At 45.3% G+C, this 20626-nt stretch overlaps 1 protein-coding gene across 1 annotated transcript in view; it reads right to left on the bottom strand.

The window, feature by feature from the left end:
- LOC121535216 (translation initiation factor eIF-2B subunit gamma) overlaps positions 1-20626 on the bottom strand; it is a 66583-nt gene that overhangs the window by 32781 nt on the left and 13176 nt on the right. Inside the window, exons 4-6 of the mRNA XM_041842057.1 lie at positions 12593-12752; positions 12120-12231; positions 547-636 (exon numbers count right to left, since the gene is read on the bottom strand). Coding sequence (XP_041697991.1) covers positions 547-636; positions 12120-12231; positions 12593-12752 — 362 coding nt within the window. The remainder of the gene's footprint in view (positions 1-546; positions 637-12119; positions 12232-12592; positions 12753-20626) is intronic.

The following is a 20626-nucleotide window of genomic DNA, read 5'->3' as shown; positions in this document are numbered from 1 at the left end:
GCCACCACCGTGCTTCACCGTAGGGATGATGCCAGGTTTCCTCCAGCCGTGACGCTTGACATTCAGGCCAAAGAGTTCAATCCTTCGACCTCATGGCTTGGTTTTTGCTCTGACATGCACTGTCAACTGTGGGACCTTACATAGACAGGTGTGTGCCTTTCCAAATCATGTCAAATCAATTTAATTTACCACAGATGCACTCCAATCAAGTTGTAGAAACATCTCAAAGATGATCAATGGAAACAGGATGCACCTAAACTCAATTTCGACTCTCATAGCAAAAGGTCTGAATACTTAAGTAAATAAGGTATTTTTTATTTATTTTGTATACATTTGCAAAAATTCCTAAAAACCTGTTTTCGCTTTGTCATTATGGGGTATTGTGTGTAGATTGATGAAGATTTTTTCTTCATTTAATCAATTTTAGAATAAGGCTTTAACGTAACAAAATGTGGAAAAAGGAAAGAGGTCTGAATATTTTCCGAATGCACTGTATATAGGGAATAGGGTGCCATTTAGAACGTAACCAAAGTAAAATGGCCTCACTTGTTATCAGCGAGGAAGTCGACCACAGACTTCTTCAGGCAGTACAGGTGGGCGTCCACAAGGCCAGTTTTGATGTGCATCCTCGGATGTCTGAATGAAAGTGAGAGACAGAGACGTAGGGGGTAAATCAAATCACATTTTAACTAACATTTCTCTATCCCTGTGTAGTAACAACATAGTAGTTGTTATAGAAACATTGTATTAACATGTCTTAGCACATACACTAGCAATTGGTTTGGAGTTGAGAGCGATCTTTGCTATCACCCACGTGGGCTAAGGATTATTCCCTATTTCACTTTTATAAGTCAACTGTTAGTAGAGTAATAACAGTGTTACTATACAGGTATAAGGGGAACTTAATGTAAACTTTAACCGTACATGTTTACTGAGAACACAGGTGGTGCCAGTACCACAGTTAATGTCACTGTTCATGGCACAACACACTATAAAGTATACTGTAGCAGACACTGAGGCACCAATCCTCTTTCCTTACATGAGCAAAATCACTTTTTTTCTTCTTTTTTTTTTTACACGTTTTGTTTTTCTTCTCCAGATGTTTTTTTAATTAGATGACAAAGAGTAAAAATAACTACAGTCTTTAATTTTGCTTTTCATTCTACCCCCTTAATTACTGTTGAAAGCAGTACGTGACAGAACAAACAGAACATCTGCTATGATAAAAAAAGAGGTGATATAAAAGTCCTGCATCTGTGTATTGTCCCCTGCCAGCCTCCGTCCGCAGGCTCTGTCCCAGACGCTTGGCTGTCATGGCAACCGTGTCCAGTCTGGACTGCAGTGAGTGCTGCATTAACTGGTCAGATGCCAACACCAGCGGACCCCCCAATTGTTTAACAGCCTGCGATTGACATGACAATGCTCTGGGTATAGAGCCTCTGTGTCCAGGCAGGGCAGGCTTCTATAGAGCCCAGGGCTAAAATGGCACCCTATTTCCTATATAGTGCACTACAAGTAGAGCACTATATAGGAAATAGGGTGCCATTTGGGACACAGTCCAGAGCCGGCTGCCTGCCTGCCTGCCCTGGAGGCCAGTCTAATTCATCTGAGAGCAGCAGCAGCCAGGCTGTCTGAGTGATGTGGGAAGTCTCTGAGTTGCAGCTGAAGGCAAAACAAAGGTTGTTGCACCAGGCAGGAAGAAAGAGAGGGGGAAAACGCACAGGATCAGAGATTGTGGTGGCATTGTGTTGAAAAGCTTTAATTGAGTTGAGAATAATTGCTGTTTGGGTTTTATTTTTGAAGTCCTCGGGTGAAATTATCATTATAATATAACTTTCTATACTTGCCGAATGGTGGTTAGTTACAGAATTAAATCTAAGCCTACAGTCGAAATTGCCTAAAGAAGCCAACATCAATTCTAAGACAGTGATGTCAGTTAGCAAAGCTAGCACTGTATTCACAGTAGATATGACCATGGTGAAAGGCCTCTGTAAGCACTGCTCACATAAAGCACTGCTCTGCTCACGTGGCCAGGTGACCCGACTCCATAAACAGCTCCTTGGACAGTACCAAGGAAATGGATCATAAAAGACCATAGCCATACACTCACTAGCCTATCTTCTATATGACCTCTGGATTAGAGCACCAGGTGAAATAAATGAAAACTCCCCCAAACACCCACCATGATCAGAGTGGTGAAGCACCACCATAACGAACTGGCTATCCAGCCTGCCTGGTGGTGTCACATTCAACTGGGCCCCCCATACCCCCCGTCTCCCCTTAATGTGACATTTATGAAGCGAAACCATAAGAAAACCATCTCATCTCTGAGGCTTTATGTGAGAGCCTCCCCTCTCAGTCTTTTCTTGAGTGAAGAATGCGATTTGAAACATTGAGAATGAGTCAGGAGGTCTGTTTGGCCATGCAGATTTCAGAACCAGATGCCGGGCCGTGTAAATCACATTGTGAGGGGGAGGAGGGTAAACAGGCAAGAGGTAAATTATGACAACTTTGAGCCATTCCATTAACCAGCTCACAGAGGGGTCATGTGTTGAATCCACCAACAAGAGACTGAAAACAAAGACAGGAATATTCTAGCACATCACACCACCCACATGTGGTCCCAATGTGCTCCTCCAGTCCACACACAGACCAGAGCAGAGCAAACAGGTTGTCATATCCTGTGTGTGTGTGTGAACTGTACGCCAAATGCAGATGGAAGTAAATGAGATTTATAGGAACACCCAGCATCTGACATCATTGTTTGGCACCTGTTGGGCCAGGCAGGCAGGCAGGGAGGCCAAGCAGGAGAGATACCCAGGGATCAGTGTACCGTGGCTGGTGGTCAGGTGTGGTGTGGCGAGTATGGGAGGGGTTTGGGGGGGTGGGGGGCGACAGGTGCCCTTTATGGAGCAGGACACCATGGTTAAACACAAGCAGGAGCGGCTACAGGCCTAGTCTGTCCGTCCAATGGGAAGGCCTACATGCTGGAGGAAGGATCCCAATTTGGGTGATAATTTTAGAAGAAATACAATTCAAATCGTTTGGCCATAAGCCACTGCATTTCCCAAACAAGTAAACAAGTCTAATGTGTGATTCCTGGTAGTCTAGGGGGCCTGGCTGATGAGTGAAACAGAACATTGTTGCAAAACTCCTCAGGCTAGGGTGATTCACTCCCAAGCTTAATGACTTACTACTAAAAACCTCTAAATGAGCACAATCCACATGGCAGCAGTGCTGTGCTGTGAGGTAATGGTGCTTGTGCTTCTCTCTGAGGGGACAGTGCTAACTGCTGTTCTGGACCTAGTCTGTGTCAACACCACTGCAAGGCCCAGACAAATTTGCTCAAGCATCCAGCTACACTGCGCTTTACTATAAAGACCTAGGCTCTTTGTCCTCTCTCGTGTCTGAACACAGAAGGTAAATACGAACGGCCCAAAAATGTCCAGACTTGGGTAGTTAGTTGGGAAAATGTGCAGTTAAATGTATAGATTCCCTGCCATCGGACAATACATTGACGCTATTTAAAGAGAAGAATGTTTGAGGAGTGTGCTTCATGGCACACAGTGGACAAGACACATACTGTATTACTTGTTTTGCAATGGTACTACATTCTTCAAATATATTTAGTGTTGCAGGAACCAGGTACTGTAGACCTCAAGTGATTGACCAAATCCATGGTTTCATCCTGAAAGAGAATGAAACTATGGTAGTACATACTGTATGAAGACTATGACTATGAAACCTCTGCTGAGTTTACAGTGGAAAGTGGAGCAACATCGTATGCAAGAGCAATCTGCAGGAGCCTTCACACTGTCAAATCAATTCAGGGGCCAACTCATATCACATGTGTAGCAGGTTTTCAGCTTCTATTTAGCTCACATGTGGAAATGGGTAGTGAAAGGTGTCACCACTCACAGACTACTAGTATGGGGAAAATGTGGTGGTAATCTAGGACAGGGGTCAAGAACATGCAGTTTGTGGACTGCAACCAGCAAATACTGGGAAGAGAACTGAAGAGATAGTTATCTTTAAGGGCTGAATACTAACTTAAGATCCTAACCCAAGATCTGCGTTTGTAACTTGCCCATTCGCATAACTCATGCATTGATATCAATGGTCCCAGGTTAGCAGTACCACAGGACAGGACAGCAGCATGTGTGACAGCAGTCCAGAATTCCCATTCCATACGTCACCCAGCCCATGTCTGTATAAATACAACGGCAGACAAGTAAAGACTCTGGAGACAGCTCAGACAAACAGCCAGGGAACGACTGGAGCTGGTGGGGGAGACTTTCAGACGTCTAACACCGTGTTCAAACTTCCTACGCTCAGGAAAAATAGGGTTAATGGGGGAAACAGAGTCAAAACAGACTTTTGACATCTTAGGCTGAAATAAGCGACAAGGCGTCGATACTTAGGCTAGCTTAAGAGTTAGGCTAGCCAACAGCTTTGAGATATCACAAAACTCACTACACCTCAGTCTCTCAATAAGTGGCCTAGTGCTCATTGACAACTTATCTTTTAAAGCTCAACTAGGGTAGGTTTAAATTTTCTTATCCAGAGCGACTTACAAATTGGTGCATTCACCTTATGATAGCCAGTGGGACACCCCCTTTACAATAAAAAAAATGTGGGTGGTGGGGTAAGGGGGGTAGAAGGACTACTTTATCCTATCCCAGGTATTCCTTAAAGAGGTGGGGTTTCAAGTGTCTCCGGAAGGTGGTGAGTGACTCCGCTGTCCTGGCGTCGTGAGGGAGCTTGTTCCACCATTGGGGTGCCAGAGCAGCGAACAGTTTTGACTGGGCTGAGCGGGAACTGTGCTTCCGCAGAGGTAGGAGGGCCAGCAGGCCAGAGGTGGATGAACGCAATGCCCTCGTTTGGGTGTAGGGACTGATCAGAGCCTGAAGGTACGGAGGTGACGTTCCCCTCACAGCTCCGTAGGCAAGCACCATGGTCTTGTAGCAGATGCGAGCTTCAACTGGAAGCCAGTGGAGAGTGCGGAGGAGCGGGGTGACGTGAGAGAACTTGGGAAGGTTGAACACCAGACGGGCTGCGGCGTTCTGGATGAGTTGTAGGGGTTTAATGGCACAGGCAGGGAGCCCAGCCAACAGTGAGTTGCAGTAATCCAGACGGGAGATGACAAGTGCCTGGATTAGGACCTGTGCCGCTTCCTGTGTAAGGCAGGGTCGTACTCTGCGAATGTTGTAGAGCATGAACCTACAGGATCGGGTCACCGCCTTGATGTTAGCGGAGAACGACAGGGTGTTGTCCAGGGTCACACCAAGGCTCTTTGCACTCTGGGAGGAGGACACAACAGAGTTGTCAACCGTGATGGCGAGATCATGGAACGGGCAGACCTTCCCCGGGAGGAAGAGCAGCTCCGTCTTGCCGAGGTTCAGCTTGAGGTGGTGATCCATCATCCACACTGATATGTCTGCCAGACATGCAGAGATGCGATTCGCCACCTGGTTATCAGAAGGGGGAAAGGAGAAGATTAATTGTGTGTCGTCTGCGTAGCAATGATAGGAGAGGCCATGTGAGGATGACAGAGCCAAGTGACTTGGTGTATAGTGAGAATAAGAGAGGGCCTAGAACTGAGCCCTGGGGGACACCAGTGGTGAGAGCACGTGGTGCGGAGACAGATTCTCGCCACGCCACCTGGTAGGAGCGACCTGTCAGGTAGGACGCAATCCAAGAGTGAGCCGCGCCGGAGATGCCCAACTCGGAGAGGGTGGAGAGGAGGATCTGATGGTTCACAGTATCAAAGGCAGCAGATAGGTCTAGAAGGACGAGAGCAGAGGAGAGAGAGTTAGCTTTAGCAGTGCGGAGAGCCTCCGTGATACAGAGAAGAGCAGTCTCAGTTGAATGACCAGTCTTGAAACCTGACTGGTTTGGATCAAGAAGGTCATTTTGAGAGAGAGAGCAAGAGAGTTGGATAAAGACGGCACGCTCAAGAGTTTTGGAGAGAAAAGAAAGAAGGGATACTGGTCTGTAGTTGTTGACATCAGAGGGATCGAGTGTAGTTTTTTTTAGAAGGGGTGCAACTCTCGCTCTCTTGAAGACGGAAGGGACATAGCCAGCAGTCAAGGATGAGTTGATGAGCGAGGTGAGGTAAGGGAGAAGGTCTCCGGAAATGGTCTGGAGAAGAGAGGAGGGGATAGGGTCAAGCGGGCAGGTTGTTGGGCGGCCGGCCGCCACAAGTTGCAAGATTTCATCTGGAGAGAGAGGGGAGAAAGAAGTCAAAGTATAGGGTAGGGCAGTGTGAGCACACACTACCAGTCAAAAGCTTGGACACATTTACATTTTAGTAATTTAGCAGACGCTCTTATCCAGAGCGACTTACAGTTAGTGACTGCATACATTTTCATACTGGCCCCCCGTGGGAAACGGACCCACAACCCTGGCGTTGCAAGCGCCATGCTCTACCAACTGAGCTACAGGGGACATATTCATTCAAGGGTTGTTCTTTATTTTTACTATTTTCTACATTGTACAATAGTAGTGAAGACATGAAAACTATGAAATAACACATATGGAATCAAGTAGTAACAAAAAAAGTGTTAAACAAATCAAAATATATTTTATATTTGAGTTTCTTCAAAGTAGACACCTTTGCCTTGATGACAGCTTTGCACACTCTTGGCATTCTCTCAACCAGCATCCTGAGGTAGTCACCTGGAATGCGTTTCAATTAACAGGTGTGCCTTGTTAAAAGTTAATTTGTGGAATGTATTTCCTTCTTAATGCGTTTGAGACAATCAGTTGTGTTGTGACAAAGTAGGTGTGGTATACAGAAGATAGCCCTATTTGGTAAAAGACCAAGTCCATAATATGGCAAGAACAGCTCAAATAAGCAAAGAGAAACGACAGTCCATCATTACTTTAAGACAATCAATAAGGAACATTTCTAGAACTTTGAAAGTTTCTTCAAGTGCAGTTGCAAAAACCATCAAGCGCTATGATGAAACTGGCTCTCATGAGGACCGCCACAGGAAAGGAAGACCCAGAGTTACCTCTGCTGCAGAGGATAAGTTCATTAGAGTTACCAGCCTCAGAAAATGCAGCCCAAATAAATGCTTCACAGAGTTGAAGTAACAGACACATCTCAACATCAACTGTTCAGAGGAGACTGTGTCAATCAGGCCTTCATGGTCGAATTGCTGCAAAGAAACCACTACTAAAGGACACCAATAATAAGAAGAGACTTGCTTGGGCCAAGAAACACAAGCAATGGACATTAGACCGGTGGAAATGTGTCCTTTGGTCTAGAGTCTAAATTGGAGATTTTTGGTTCCAACCGCCGTGTCTTTGTGAGACGCAGTGCGGGTGAACGGATGATCTCCGCATGTGTAGTTCCCACCGTGAAGCATAGAGGAGGAGGTGTTATGGTGTGGGGGTACTTTGCTGGTGACACTGTCTGTGATTTATTTAGAATTCAAGGCACACTTGGCTACCACAGCATTCTGCAGCGATACGTCATCCCATCTGGTTTGGGCTTAGTGGGACTATCATTTGTTTTTCAACGGGACAATGACCCAACACACCTCCAGGCTGTGTAAGGGCTATTCTACCAAGAAGGAGAGATGGAGTGCTGCATCAGATGACATGGCTGACCTCAACCCAATTGAGATGGTTTGGGATGAGTTGGACCGCAGAGTGAAAGAAAAGCAGCCAACAAGTGCTCAGCATATATGGGAACTCCTTCAAGACTTTCGGAAAAGCATTCCAGGTGAAGCTGATTGAGAGAATGCCAAGATTGTGCAAAGCTGTCATCAAGGCAAAGGGTGGCTACTTTGAAGAATCTGAAATTGAAAAACGTATTTTGATTTGTTTAACACTTTTTTGGTTACTACATGATTCCATGTGTTGTTTCATAGTTTATGTCTTTACTATTATTCTACAAATGTAGAAAATAGTAAAAATAAAGAAAAACCCTGGAATGAGTAGGTGTGTCCAGACTTTTGGCTGGTACTGTGTGTATATATATATATATATTTAGGTCTATACGAGATTTTTGAGGTTGTGCATGTTTGTGCCTTTTATGTGTGGATACAATTTGCCTGTCTTTCAATGTGCATGTGTAGGCCTTGATGTTCAGATGTTTCCTCACAAGTATTTCAGTGTAAGTAAGCTCAGTATGAATGTAGTGTCACAAGCCCACAACTGTGTGTGACGTCCTGGTGTGTGTCTACGTGTGTGTATTTACTTGAGCTGGGCGATGTGGACAGAAATCCAAATTGCGATAAATTGTCTGAATTGGTGCAATAATGATAATTAGAACGATACGTTTATAACATTACTGTGCACCACAGCTTTTATTAAATTATCCTTAAACTACTACTACTAATTTGATGGTTGTAGCCATCAATTGTCTCATTAAAAGGTCCAATGCAGCCATTTCTATCTCAATATCAAATAATTTATTGGTAACAATTCAGTACCTTACTGTCTGGGAGTGGTCTGATTGGGGAGGGGAAAACTGAAAACTAACTTATTAGCAGAGAGGTTTGGAACTCTTTCTTATTGGTCTATTAACTCATTTACTGCCTGGTGAGGCAGACCAAAACTCCATCCCACCAAAACAGGCTGAAATTTCAGGCGGTCTTTTCAAACAGCTCTTACACTAAAAAGGGAACTATCATCATGTTCACAATTTCACAGTATTATTCCAACCTCAGTGTGGAAATATACACTGACTCAAAAAAATAAAGGGAACACTAAAATAACACATCCTAGATCTGAATGAATGAAATAATCTTATTAAATACTTTTTTCTTTACATAGTTGAATGTGCTGACAACAAAATCACACAAAAATTATCAATGGAAATCTAATTTATCAACCCACGGAGGTCTGGATTTGGAGTCACCCTCAAAATTAAAGTGGAAAACCACACTACAGGCTGATCCAACTTTGATGTAATGTCCTTAAAACAAGTCAAAATGAGGCTCAGTAGTGTGTGTGGCCTCCACGTGCCTGTATGACCTCCCTACAAAGCCTGGGCATGCTCCTGATGAGGTGGCGGATGGTCTCCTGAGGGATCTCCTCCCAGACCTGGACTAAAGCATCCGCCAACTCCTGGAGAGTCTGTGGTGCAATGTGGCGTTGGTGGATGGAGCGAGACATGATGTCCCAGATGTGCTCAATTGGATTCAGGTCTGGGGAACGGGCGGGCCAGTCCATAGCATCAATGCCTTCCTCTTGCAGGAACTGCTGACATACTCCAGCCACATGAGGTCTAGCATTGTCTTGCATTAGGAGGAACCCAGGGCCAACCGCACCAGCATATGGTCTCACAAGGGGTCTGAGGATCTCATCTCGGTACCTAATGGCAGTCAGGCTACCTCTGGCGAGCACATGGAGGGCTGTGCGGCCCCCCAAAGAAATGCCACCGCACACCATGACTGACCCACCGCCAAACCGGTCATGCTGGAGGATGTTGCAGGCAACAGAACGTTCTCCATGGCGTCTCCAGACTGTCACGTCTGTCACATGTGCTCAGTGTGAACCTGCTTTCATCTGTGAAGAGCACAGGGCGCCAGTGGCGAATTTGCCTTTCTTGGTGTTCTCTGGCAAATGCCAAACGTCCTGCACGGTGTTGGGCTGTAAGCACAACCCCCACCTGTGGACGTCGGGCCCTCATACCACCCTCATGGAGTCTGTTTCTGACCGTTTGAGCAGACACATGCACATTTGTGGCCTGCTGGAGGTCATTTTGCAGGGCTCTGGCAGTGCTACTCCTGCTCCTCCTTGCACAAAGGCGGAGGTAGCAGTCCTGCTGCTGGGTTGTTGCCCTCCTACGGCCTCCTCCACGTCTCCTGATGTACTGGCCTGTCTCCTGGTAGCGCCTCCATGCTCTGGACACTACGCTGACAGACACAGCAAACCTTCTTGCCACAGCTCGCATTGATGTGCCATCCTGGATGAGCTGCACTACCTGAGCCACTTGTGTGGGTTGTAGACTCCGTCTCATGCTACCACTAGAGTGAAAGCACCGCCAGCATTCAAAAGTGACCAAAACATCAGCCAGGAAGCATAGGAACTGAGAAGTGGTCTGTGGTCACCACCTGCAAAACCAGTCCTTTATTGGGGATGTCTTGCTAATTGCCTATAATTTCCACCTGTTGTCTATTCCATTTGCACAACAGCATGTGACATTTATTGTCAATCAGTGTTGCTTCCTAAGTGGACAGTTTGATTTCACAGAAGTGTGATTGACTTGGAGTTACATTGTGTTGTTTAAGTGTTCCCTTTATTTTTTTGAGCAGTGTATATAAAACACAGGAAAATCACATATTTGACTGCACTTGGCCTTTAACAATCACCCATATTAGCAAACATTTAATTTCAAACTTCACATTTCTCTAGTAATGCCTGCAGTAAGTGATTGGTATGGTCGGTGTCGATAATTTTCGGTTTATCGTCCCAGCTCTAGTATGTACGTACATGCTTGCATGTGTTTGCTACATGCGTGTGTGTGTGTGTGTATCTCCACATTAGCGTGTGTGTGTGGCTGATTTCCTTTTGCAGGGAAGCGTGCTTGCAGCTGCTGCGGCCCCTCTCTTATTGGGCAGGATTTACAGTGGCTCTGGCTCCCTGAAGTATTTACGAGCTCCCAACAGACCAGCGCCCACAGCCCAGCCAAGAGCCCAGGACCTGAGTCCACAGCCCAATACCAGCACCCCAGGACCAAGGCCCAGACCATAACCCAGAGCCAGACCTACACCCCAGAACCAAAGCTTAAGACCAGAGCCCATATTTACAGTGTCTCAGAGTATGACTGCTGATCTAAGATCAGGGGCCATATCTATAGTGTCAGAGCAGGAGTGCTGATCTAGGATCAGGTCCCCCCTGTCCATGTAAACTTATTATGATCTAGAAGGAAAAAGCGATCCTAGATCACTACTCTGAGATGCTGTGTGAATCTGGGCCCAGGGCTGCAGTCCAGGCACAGCTAGTGTGCTGACAGCTTCCAGAGCCTCTTCCTATTGCAGCCCAGACATCATATACACATGCTACACTGGGGACTCAACATAATGCTACAAAGGTGTTCATGATACGTTTTGCACAAACTAGTTCGCACCAGTATTTGATGACTATTGAGATAAGCTATTTATTTAAAAAATAATATGACTATGGTGTTCTATCAGCTCTAAATAGCCTAATCCCAATATTTATTTCATAGTGGGCAGTACATCTACAAGTATTTTACATCAATATGTCATTTTACCAATCTGGTCAGGTATAAATGTAGGATTTAGGCAACACCTTTGTCAATTGAACAAACATGAATTCTGCTTTAAGTCTTTTAAGACTTAGGGTGGTGATGGAATAAGAGCTTAACTAGAAGACTTAGGAGCAGCCAAATGCAAGCACACACTCACCTCAGCGCTAAAGCCTCTTGAAAAAAAATCTAAATGGATGTTGGAAAAAAAGAGAGAACAAGTGAAAGAAAAGAAACAGGGCCTAAGCTGGAACAGGAGGTCTGCTGTGGAGAAACAGCAGAGGACAGCCAAAGCAGGAGCAAATCCCTGTATAGCTGGAGTAATTGGCAAGTCTCATGACAGTCAAGGCTGGGGAGAGCTGTGTTTTTATTAGCAATCCCACACAAATGAAGGGTCAGAGCTGAGCGAGTTTGCATTGTTCCCTCCAACACTCCTCAACACCCCCGCCTTACCTTGTGCTCACACACACACCACACCACACACAAAAAAACCCTGCTGGTTAGATACGGATTGGGAGAACGATAGCAAGCTAGCAGTCAGAACTCAGAACAGGAGTAGCTATAAAATATGTATCCCTGAATTGCTAAACTGGGGAGGTGTTAGTTGTTGTGCTTCCCAGTTCCAGGTCGCATTATTTGAAAATGATCTGAAACGTCATTCATAGTGTGAAAAGTACTTGATTCAACACAGCAATGACAAGATATGAATGAAAATCCTACAGAGCATCTAATAACATTTGATTAGAGTAAATACATCACCTGGTAGATAATGTGCAGTATAAGAGCCATACGCGATATAGATAGCCAATGGAGTCTACATAATGGTTCTGAGCAATACATTTGAGTAATAACCAGTGTAAACCACTGGTTGTGCTGCTCAACTAATACTCACTTTCTCATTATGGACTTCCTGATGACTAGACCTTCGTCCAGGTCGGCCTCATTGGCCATAAAGAGGAGCCTCTTTCCTGTTCCGTCCACCCCAACAAAGTCCCTCTGCTCCCCTGGGAGAAGGAAGACACCAGAGGAACAATCACACATCTATGGCTAAGATCTCACCACACGGCTAACAAGCTAGCTATCTGCCCAGCTTGTAAACTAACATCTAGGCCTATGGATGTTCACTCAGTTTAATAACACAGATTTATAAATAAAAACGTTAAAGAGTTTGAATGTAGAATATTACAAGCAAATAAACAGTTAACTGAGGAATAGCCTTATTTGGAAATGCAACTTCAAAAGTTACGATGTCAGCCATAAAACTACTGACAGATTATATGACGAGGTAGTGCTTTGTATTCTGCACTTTTTTGTGCAGAGCTGGAGTAATACTGGGAGTTGTAAAATTTTGTGAATCTTGTGTACCTGTTTTTTTCTTTCCCTTCTGTCCGGGGACAGTCTCCGTGAACTCGTGGGCTTTGCTCATCAGCATTGAGAGGGTAGCATTGTGAGCCCGGAACAGGTCGACCACCTCGTGGAGAGCAGCGTCCGTTATCAGGTCACAGCTCACCACTAAGATGTCTGTCTGGAGGGAGACATGGAGGAGGACCACACATTCATCCAAATTTAAGAGATGGAGGACCACAGAGATTCTCTTTACCTTGTCTTATTTTTTTTAAGCAAAAAACAATTTAGGCAACAGGGATCTTGATCCAGGAGGGGATTGAATGTCTCTGCTGTAATCAAGAAGCTTGGTTGGCTAGAAAGTTAGCAAACCAAATGCTTAGCTGGAGCCCTAAGCTGGATATAATTTCTTTATAATATATACAGTGAGGGAAAAAAAGTATTTGATCCCCTGCTGATTTTGTACGTTTGCCCACTGACAAAGAAATGATCAGTCTATAATTTTAATGGTAGGTATATTTGAACAGTGAGAGACAGAATAACAACAAAAACATCCAGAAAAACGCATGTCAAAAATGTTATATATTAATTTGCATTTTAATTAGGGAAATAAGTATTTGACCCCCTCTCAATCAGAAAGATTTCTGGCTCCAAGGTGTCTTTTATACAGGTAACGAGCTGAGATTAGGAGCACACTCTTAAAGGGAGTGCTCCTAATCTCAGCTTGTTACCTGTATAAAAGACACCTGTCCACAGAAGCAATCAATCAGATTCCAAACTCTCCACCAAGACCAAAGAGCTCTCCAAGGATGTCAGGGACAAGATTGTAGACCTACACAAGGCTGGAATGGGCTACAAGACCATCGCCAAGCAGCTTGGTGAGAAGGTGTCAACAGTTGGTGCGATATTCACAAATGGAAGAAACACAAAATAACTGTCAATCTCCCTTGGCCTGGGGCTCCAAGCAAGATCTCACCTCGTGGAGTTGCATTGATCATGAGAACGATGAGGAATCAGCCCAGAACTACACCGGAGGATCTTGTCAATGATCTCAAGGCAGCTGGGACCATAGTCACCAAGAAAACTATTGGTAACACACTACGCCGTGAAGGACTGAAATTCTGCAACACCCGCAAGGTCCCCCTGCTCAAGAAAGCACATATACATGCCCATTTGAAGTTTGCCAATGAACATCTGAATGATTCAGAGGAGAACTGGGAGAAAGTGTTGTGGTCAGATGAGACCAAAATGGAGCACTTTGGCATCAACTCAACTCGCCGTGTTTGGAGGAGGAGGAATGCTGCCTATGACCCCAAGAACACCATCCCCACCGTCAAACATGGAGGTGGAAACATTATGCTTTGGGGGTGTTTTTCTGCTAAGGGGACAGGACAACTTCACCGCATCAAAGGGACGATGGACGGGGTCATGTACCGTCAAATCTTGGGTGAGAACCTCCTTCCCTCAGCCAGGGCATTAAAAATGGGACGTGGATGGGTATTCCAGCATGACAATGACCCAAAACACACGGCCAAGGCAACAAAGGAATGGCTCAAGTAGGAGCACATTAAGGTCCTGGAGTGGCCTAGCCAGTCTCCAGACCATAATCCCATAGAAAATCTGTGGAGGGAGCTGAAGGTTTGAGTTGCCAAACGTCAGCCTCGAAACCTTAATGACTTGGAGAAGATCTGCAAAGAGGAGTGGGACAAAATCCCTCCTGAGATGTGTGCAAACCTGGTGGCCAACTACAAGAAACGTCTGACCTCTGTGATTGCCACCAAGGGTTTTGCCACCAAGTATTAAGTCATGTTTTGCAGAGGGGTCAAATACTTATTTCCCTCATTAAAATGCAAATCAATTTATAAAATTTTTGACATGCGTTTTTCTGGATTTTGTTGTTGTTATTCGGTCTCTCACTGTTCAAATAAACCTACCATTAAAATTATAGACTGATCATTTCTTTGTCAGTGGGCAAACGTACAAAATCAGCAGGGGATCAAATACTTTTTTCCCTCACTGTATTTATAATATATATTTCGAAATACCTCGGTATACGGTATAAACGGTATATCGCCCAAGCCTAACCAATACTAATATTAAGGCAGTTAGTGGCTTGAGAAGAGGAGGACGGGTTTTCACTCAAAACAGTCAGGCCCCAGTAAACAGTTGAATTGAATCACTGATACAATAGAGAACTCAGAACACATAGCAGTTCATGACTTTGATAGGAGAATATCACAGCTGGCACTAGTCAAAAGGGCATAAAAGTTACCATTAATTTATCTCTAAAAGGAAACAAACACAGTGATGACCTATGACCAACATGTTTCAAGCAGACCACCATAGTCCCTGTGCCCAAGGACACTAAGATAACCTGCCTAAATGACTACCAACCCGTAGCACTCACGTCTGTAGCCATGAAGTGCTTCAAATCAAATCAAATTTTATTGGTCACATGCGCCGAATACAACAGGTGCAGACATTGCAGTGAAATGCTTACTTACAGCCCTTAACCAACAGTGCATTTATTTTAAACAAAAAAAGTAAGAATAAAACAACAACAACAAAAAAGTGTTGAGAAAAAAAGAGCAGAAGTAAAATAAAGTGACAGTAGGGAGGCTATATATACAGTAAAATAAAGTGACAGTAGGGAGGCTATATATACAGGGGGTACCGTTGCAGAGTCAATGTGCGGGGGCACCGGCTAGTTGAGGTAGTTGAGGTAATATGTACATGTGGGTAGAGTTAAAGTGACTATGCATAAATACTTAACAGAGTAGCAGCAGCGTAAAAAGGATGGGGTGGGGGGGCAGTGCAAATAGTCCGGTAGCCATGATTAGCTGTTCAGGAGTCTTATGGCTTGGGGGTAGAAGCTGTTGAGAAGTCTTTTGGACCTAGACTTGGCACTCCGGTACCGCTTGCCGTGCGGTAGCAGAGAGAACAGTCTATGACTAGGGTGGCTGGAGTCTTTGACAATTTTGAGGGCCTTCCTTTGACACCGCCTGGTATAGAGGTCCTGGATGGCAGGGAGCTTTGCCCCAGTGATGTACTGGGCCGTACGCACTACCCTCTGTAGTGCCTTGCGGTCAGAGGCCAAGCAGTTGCCATACCAGGCGGTGATGCAACCAGTCAGGAGCTCTCGATGGTGCAGCTGTAGAATTTTTTGAGGATCTGAGGACCCATGCCAAATCTTTTAGTCTCCTGAGGGGGAATAGGCTTTGTCGTGCCCTCTTCACGACTGTCTTGGTGTGTTTGGACCATGATAGTTCGTTGGTGATGTGGACACCAAGGAACTTGAAGCTCTCAACCTGTTCCACTACAGCCCCGTCGATGAGAATGGGGGCGTGCTCAGTCCTCTTTTTTTTCCTGTAGTCCACAATCATCTCCTTTGTCTTGGTCACGTTGAGGGAGAGGTTGTTGTCCTGGCACCACACGGCCAGATCTCTGACCTCCTCCCTATAGGCTGTCTCATCGTTGTCGGTGATCAGGCCTACCACTGTTGTGTCGTCGGCAAACTTAATGATGGTGTTGGAGTCGTGCCTGGCCATGCAGTCATGGGTGAACAGAGAGTACAGGAGGGGACTGAGCACGCACCCCTGAGGGGCCCCCCGTGTTGAGGATCAGTGTGGCAGATGTGTTGTTACCTACCCTTACCACCTGGGGGCGGCCCGTCAGGAAGTCCAGGATCCAGTTGCAGAGGGAGGTGTTTAGTCCCAGGATCCTTAGCTTAGTGATGAGCTTAGAGGGCACTATGGTGTTGAATGCTGAGCTGTAGTCAATGAATAGCATTCTCACGTAGGTGTTCCTCTTGTCCAGGTGGGAAAGGTCAGTGTGGAGTGCGATAGAGGCTGGTCATGGCTCACATCAACACCATCATCCCAGAAACCCTAGACCCACTCCAATTTGCATACCGCCCCAACAGATCCACAGATGATGCAATCTCTATTGCACTCCACACTGCCCTTTCCCACCTGGACAAGAGGAACACCTACGTGAGAATGCTGTTCATTGACTACAGCTCAGCGTTCAACACCATAGTGCCCTCAAAGCTCATCACTAAGCTAAGGATCCTGGGACTAAACACCTCCCTCCTGGACTTCCTGACGGGCCGCCCCCAGGTTGTAAGGGTAGGTAACAACACATCTGCCACGCTGATCCTCAACACGGGGGCCCCTCAGGAGTGTGTGCTCAGTCCCCTCCTGTACTCCCTGTTCACCTATGACTGCATGGCCAGGCACGACTCCAACACCATCATTAAGTTTGCTGACGACACAACAGTGGTAGGCCTGATCACCGACAACGATGAGACAGCCTATAGGGAGGAGGTCCGAGACCTGGCTGTGTGGTGCCAGGATAACAACCTCTCCCTCAATGTGGTCAAGACAAAGGAGATGATTGTGGACTACTGGAAAAAAAAGAGGACTGAGCACACCCCCATTCTCATCGACGGGGCTGTAGTGGAACAGGTTGAGAGCTTCAAGTTCCTTAGTGTGCACATCACCAACGAACTACCATGGTCCAAACACACCAAGACAGTCGTGAAGAGGACACGACAAAGCCTATTCCCCCTCAGGAGACTGAAAAGATTTGGCATGGGTCCTCAGATCCTCAAAAAGTTATACAGCTGCACCATCGAGAGCATCCTTACTGGTTGCATCACCACCTGGTATGGCAACTGCTCGGCCTCCGACCGCAAGGCACTACAGAGGGTAGTGCGTACGGCCCAGTACATCACTGGGGCCAAGCTTCCTGCCATCCAGGACCTCTATACCAGGCGGTGTCAGAGGAAGGCCCTCAAAATTGTCAAAGACTCCAGTCACCCTAGTCATAGACTGTTCTCTCTGCTACCGCACGGCAAGCGGTACCGGAGCGCCAAGTCTAGGTCCAAAAGACTTCTCAACAGCTTCTACCCCCAAGCCATAAGACTCCTGAACAGCTAATCATTGCTACCCGGACTATTTGCACTGCCCCCCCACCCCCACCCCCCTCTTTTACGCTGCTGCTACTCTGTTTATTATTTATGCATAGTCACTTTAACTCTACCCACATGTACATATTACCTAAATTACCTCGACTAGCCGGTGCCCCCGCACATTGACCCTGCACCGGTACCCACCTGTATATAGCCTCCCTACTGTTATTTTATTTTACTGCTCTCTTTAGTTATTTGCTCTTATTTTTTTTACTTAACACTTTTTAAAAAAATGCATTGTTGGTTAAGGGCTTGTAAGTAAGCATTTCACTGTAATGTCTACACCTGTTGTATTCGGCGCATGTGGCAAATAAAATTTGATTTGATTTGACAATATCCTCTTAAACTGTTTCTAAAGCATGCCCAGGACCCTTTCACATCAGAGTCTGTGACATTATTCTGCCTAATAGGAGGAACACCCTTCAAATGAAATTGAACAGACATTTAGATGTCCCTAGGCAATGCTCAATAAGTTATCACGCACTCCAGCCTTGAATTACACTTTATTCCGTCCAGCTTTACGTTATGCTTAAAACACCCGAGCTTCCTCGCAGCTGTGACATTCATCTCAAACGATGTGCATATATGCATGAACATATGAGCCAATGATGCTCCATAAAAAGTCCTTAGCGCATGAAAAGTTTGGCCATGTTTTTCTTAACGACAGTCACAACAAAAATGGGTTCATAAGAGGGGTGGTGGTGCTGGGGGGGGGCAAAGTGGAGAGAGAGAGGTGAAGAGAGAGAGTGGAGAGAGAGAGAAGGAGCGGATAAGGAGGGTGAACCTCCTTGATAAACATTGTGCTCTCCTAACTCCCAGGCAGCCTAGCGTAGTGTAGCAAGGGGCACAGGGGAATCCAGCAATAAATCCATTGCTGCATTTGCCATTGTTTCTGTTTGAGATGTCTGGTTCCCATCTGCTCTGGCCATCTTGGGCCTGTGGATAAATAAACAGGGAAGGCAAGTGAGGAGTGAGGCCTGTTAAAGCATGCCTGGCTCTATAAAGGCTGCATGCCTCATTGGGGAGGCCTGGGGAGAGGCCCTGCCGTGACGTTCTGCACACGGGGCATGCAGCTCAGCAGTCAGGCTCTGCTCCGCTCCACAGTCCACAGCACACATGGTCAACAGATAACAACCAGGCCAGAGCCATGGGCCCCAAACCCCACTGTCTGTCTCTGTGCTACTGGAGACTGTAGAGAGACTACCGGAGCATCTTCTCCTATTGCTAATCCCAAAACGATGGTTTTCAGACCGGTTTTAAAAGTTAGAACAGACATTTGTGGGGGTGGGGGTTTGGTTTCAACATACAGTACCAGTCAAAAGTTTGGACACACCTACTCATTCAAGGGTTTTTCTTTATTTTTACTATTTTCTACACTGTAGAATAATAGTGAAGATGTCAAAACTATGAAATAACACATACGGAATCAGGTAGTAACCAAAAAAGTGTTAAACAAATCAAAATATATATTATATTTGAGATTCTTCAAAGTAGCCACCCTTTGCCTTGATGACAGCTTTGCACACTCATGGCATTCTCTCAATCAGCTTCACCTGGAATGCTTTTCCAACAGTCTTGAAGGAGTTCCCACATATGCTGAGCACTTCTTGGCTGCTTTTCCATCACTTTGCGGTCCAACTCATCCCAAACCATCTCAATTGGGTTGAGGTCGGGTAATTGTGGATGCCAGGTCATCTGATGCAGCACTCCATCACTCTCCTTCTTGGTCAAATAGCCTATACACAGCCTGGAGGTGTGTTGGGTCATTGTCCTGTTGAAAAACAAATGATAGTCCCACTAAGCGCAAACCAGATGGGATGGCGTATCGCTGTAGAATGCTGTGATAGCCATACTGGTTAAGTGTGCCTTGAATTCTAAATAAAATCACTGACAGTGTCAGCAGCAAAGCACCCCCACACCATCACACCTCCATGCTTCACGGTGTGAACCACACATGCGAAGATCATCCGTTCACCTACTCTGCGTCTCACAAAGACACGGCGGTTGGAACCCAAAATCTCAAATTTGGACTCATCAGACCAAAGGACAGATTTCCACCGGTCTTATGTCCATTGCTCGTGTTTCTTGGCCCAAGCAAGTCTCTTCTTCTTATTGGTGTCCTTTAGTAGTGATTTCTTTGCAGAAATTCCCACAGTCTCCTCTGAACAGCTGATGTTGAGATGTGTCTGTTACTTGAACTCTGTGATGCATTTATTTGGGCTTCATTTTCTGAGGCTGGTAACTCTAATGAACTTATCCTCTGCAGCAGAGGTAACTCTGGGTCTTCCTTTCCTGTGGCGGTCCTCATGAGAGCCAGTTTCATCATAGCGCTTGATGGTTTTTGCAACTGCACTTGAAGAAACGTTCAAAGTTCTTAACATTTTCCGGATTGACTGACCTTCATGTCTTAAAGTAATGATGAACTGTCGTTTCTCTTTGCTTATTTGAGCTGTTCTTGCCATAATATGGACCTGGTCTTTGACCAAATAGGGCTATCTTCTGTATACCAACCCTATCTTGTCACAACACAACTGATTGGCTCAAACGCATTAAGAAGGAAATACATTTCACAAATTAACAAGGCACACCTGTTAATTGAAATGCATTCCAGGTGACTACCTCATGAAGCTGGTTGAGAGAATGCCAAGAGTGTACAAAGCTGTCATCAAGGCAAAGGGTGTCTACTTTGAAGAATCTCAAATATAAAATATATTTTGATTTGTTTAACATTTTGTAGTAACTTTTTGTTACTACATGATTCCATGTGTGTTATTTCATAGTTTTGATGTCTTCACTATTATTCTACAATGTAGAAAATAGTAACAATTAAGAAAAACCCTGGAGGAAGTAGATGTGTCCAATCTTTTGACTGGTACTGTATATTGTCAAGAAAGATTTTGAAGCTATGAAATACTTTTCACAGTAAATCGTGACAAAAGTAAACATTTGCTTGAAATATATCCCATTGAGTGTCCCTTTGAGGCATCAGTTATATTACCACAATGAACATAGAAATAGGCTACACTTATTATATTCAGGTCAGGTCACATAACTACATATGCATCTAATACACGGGCAAGTAC

The sequence above is a fragment of the Coregonus clupeaformis genome, chromosome 21 (assembly GCF_020615455.1).
Source record: "Coregonus clupeaformis isolate EN_2021a chromosome 21, ASM2061545v1, whole genome shotgun sequence".
Taxonomy (NCBI): Eukaryota; Metazoa; Chordata; class Actinopteri; order Salmoniformes; family Salmonidae; genus Coregonus; species Coregonus clupeaformis.
Note: the sequence above shows the minus strand (reverse complement) of the source record. Positions and strands in the feature narration are given on the sequence as shown.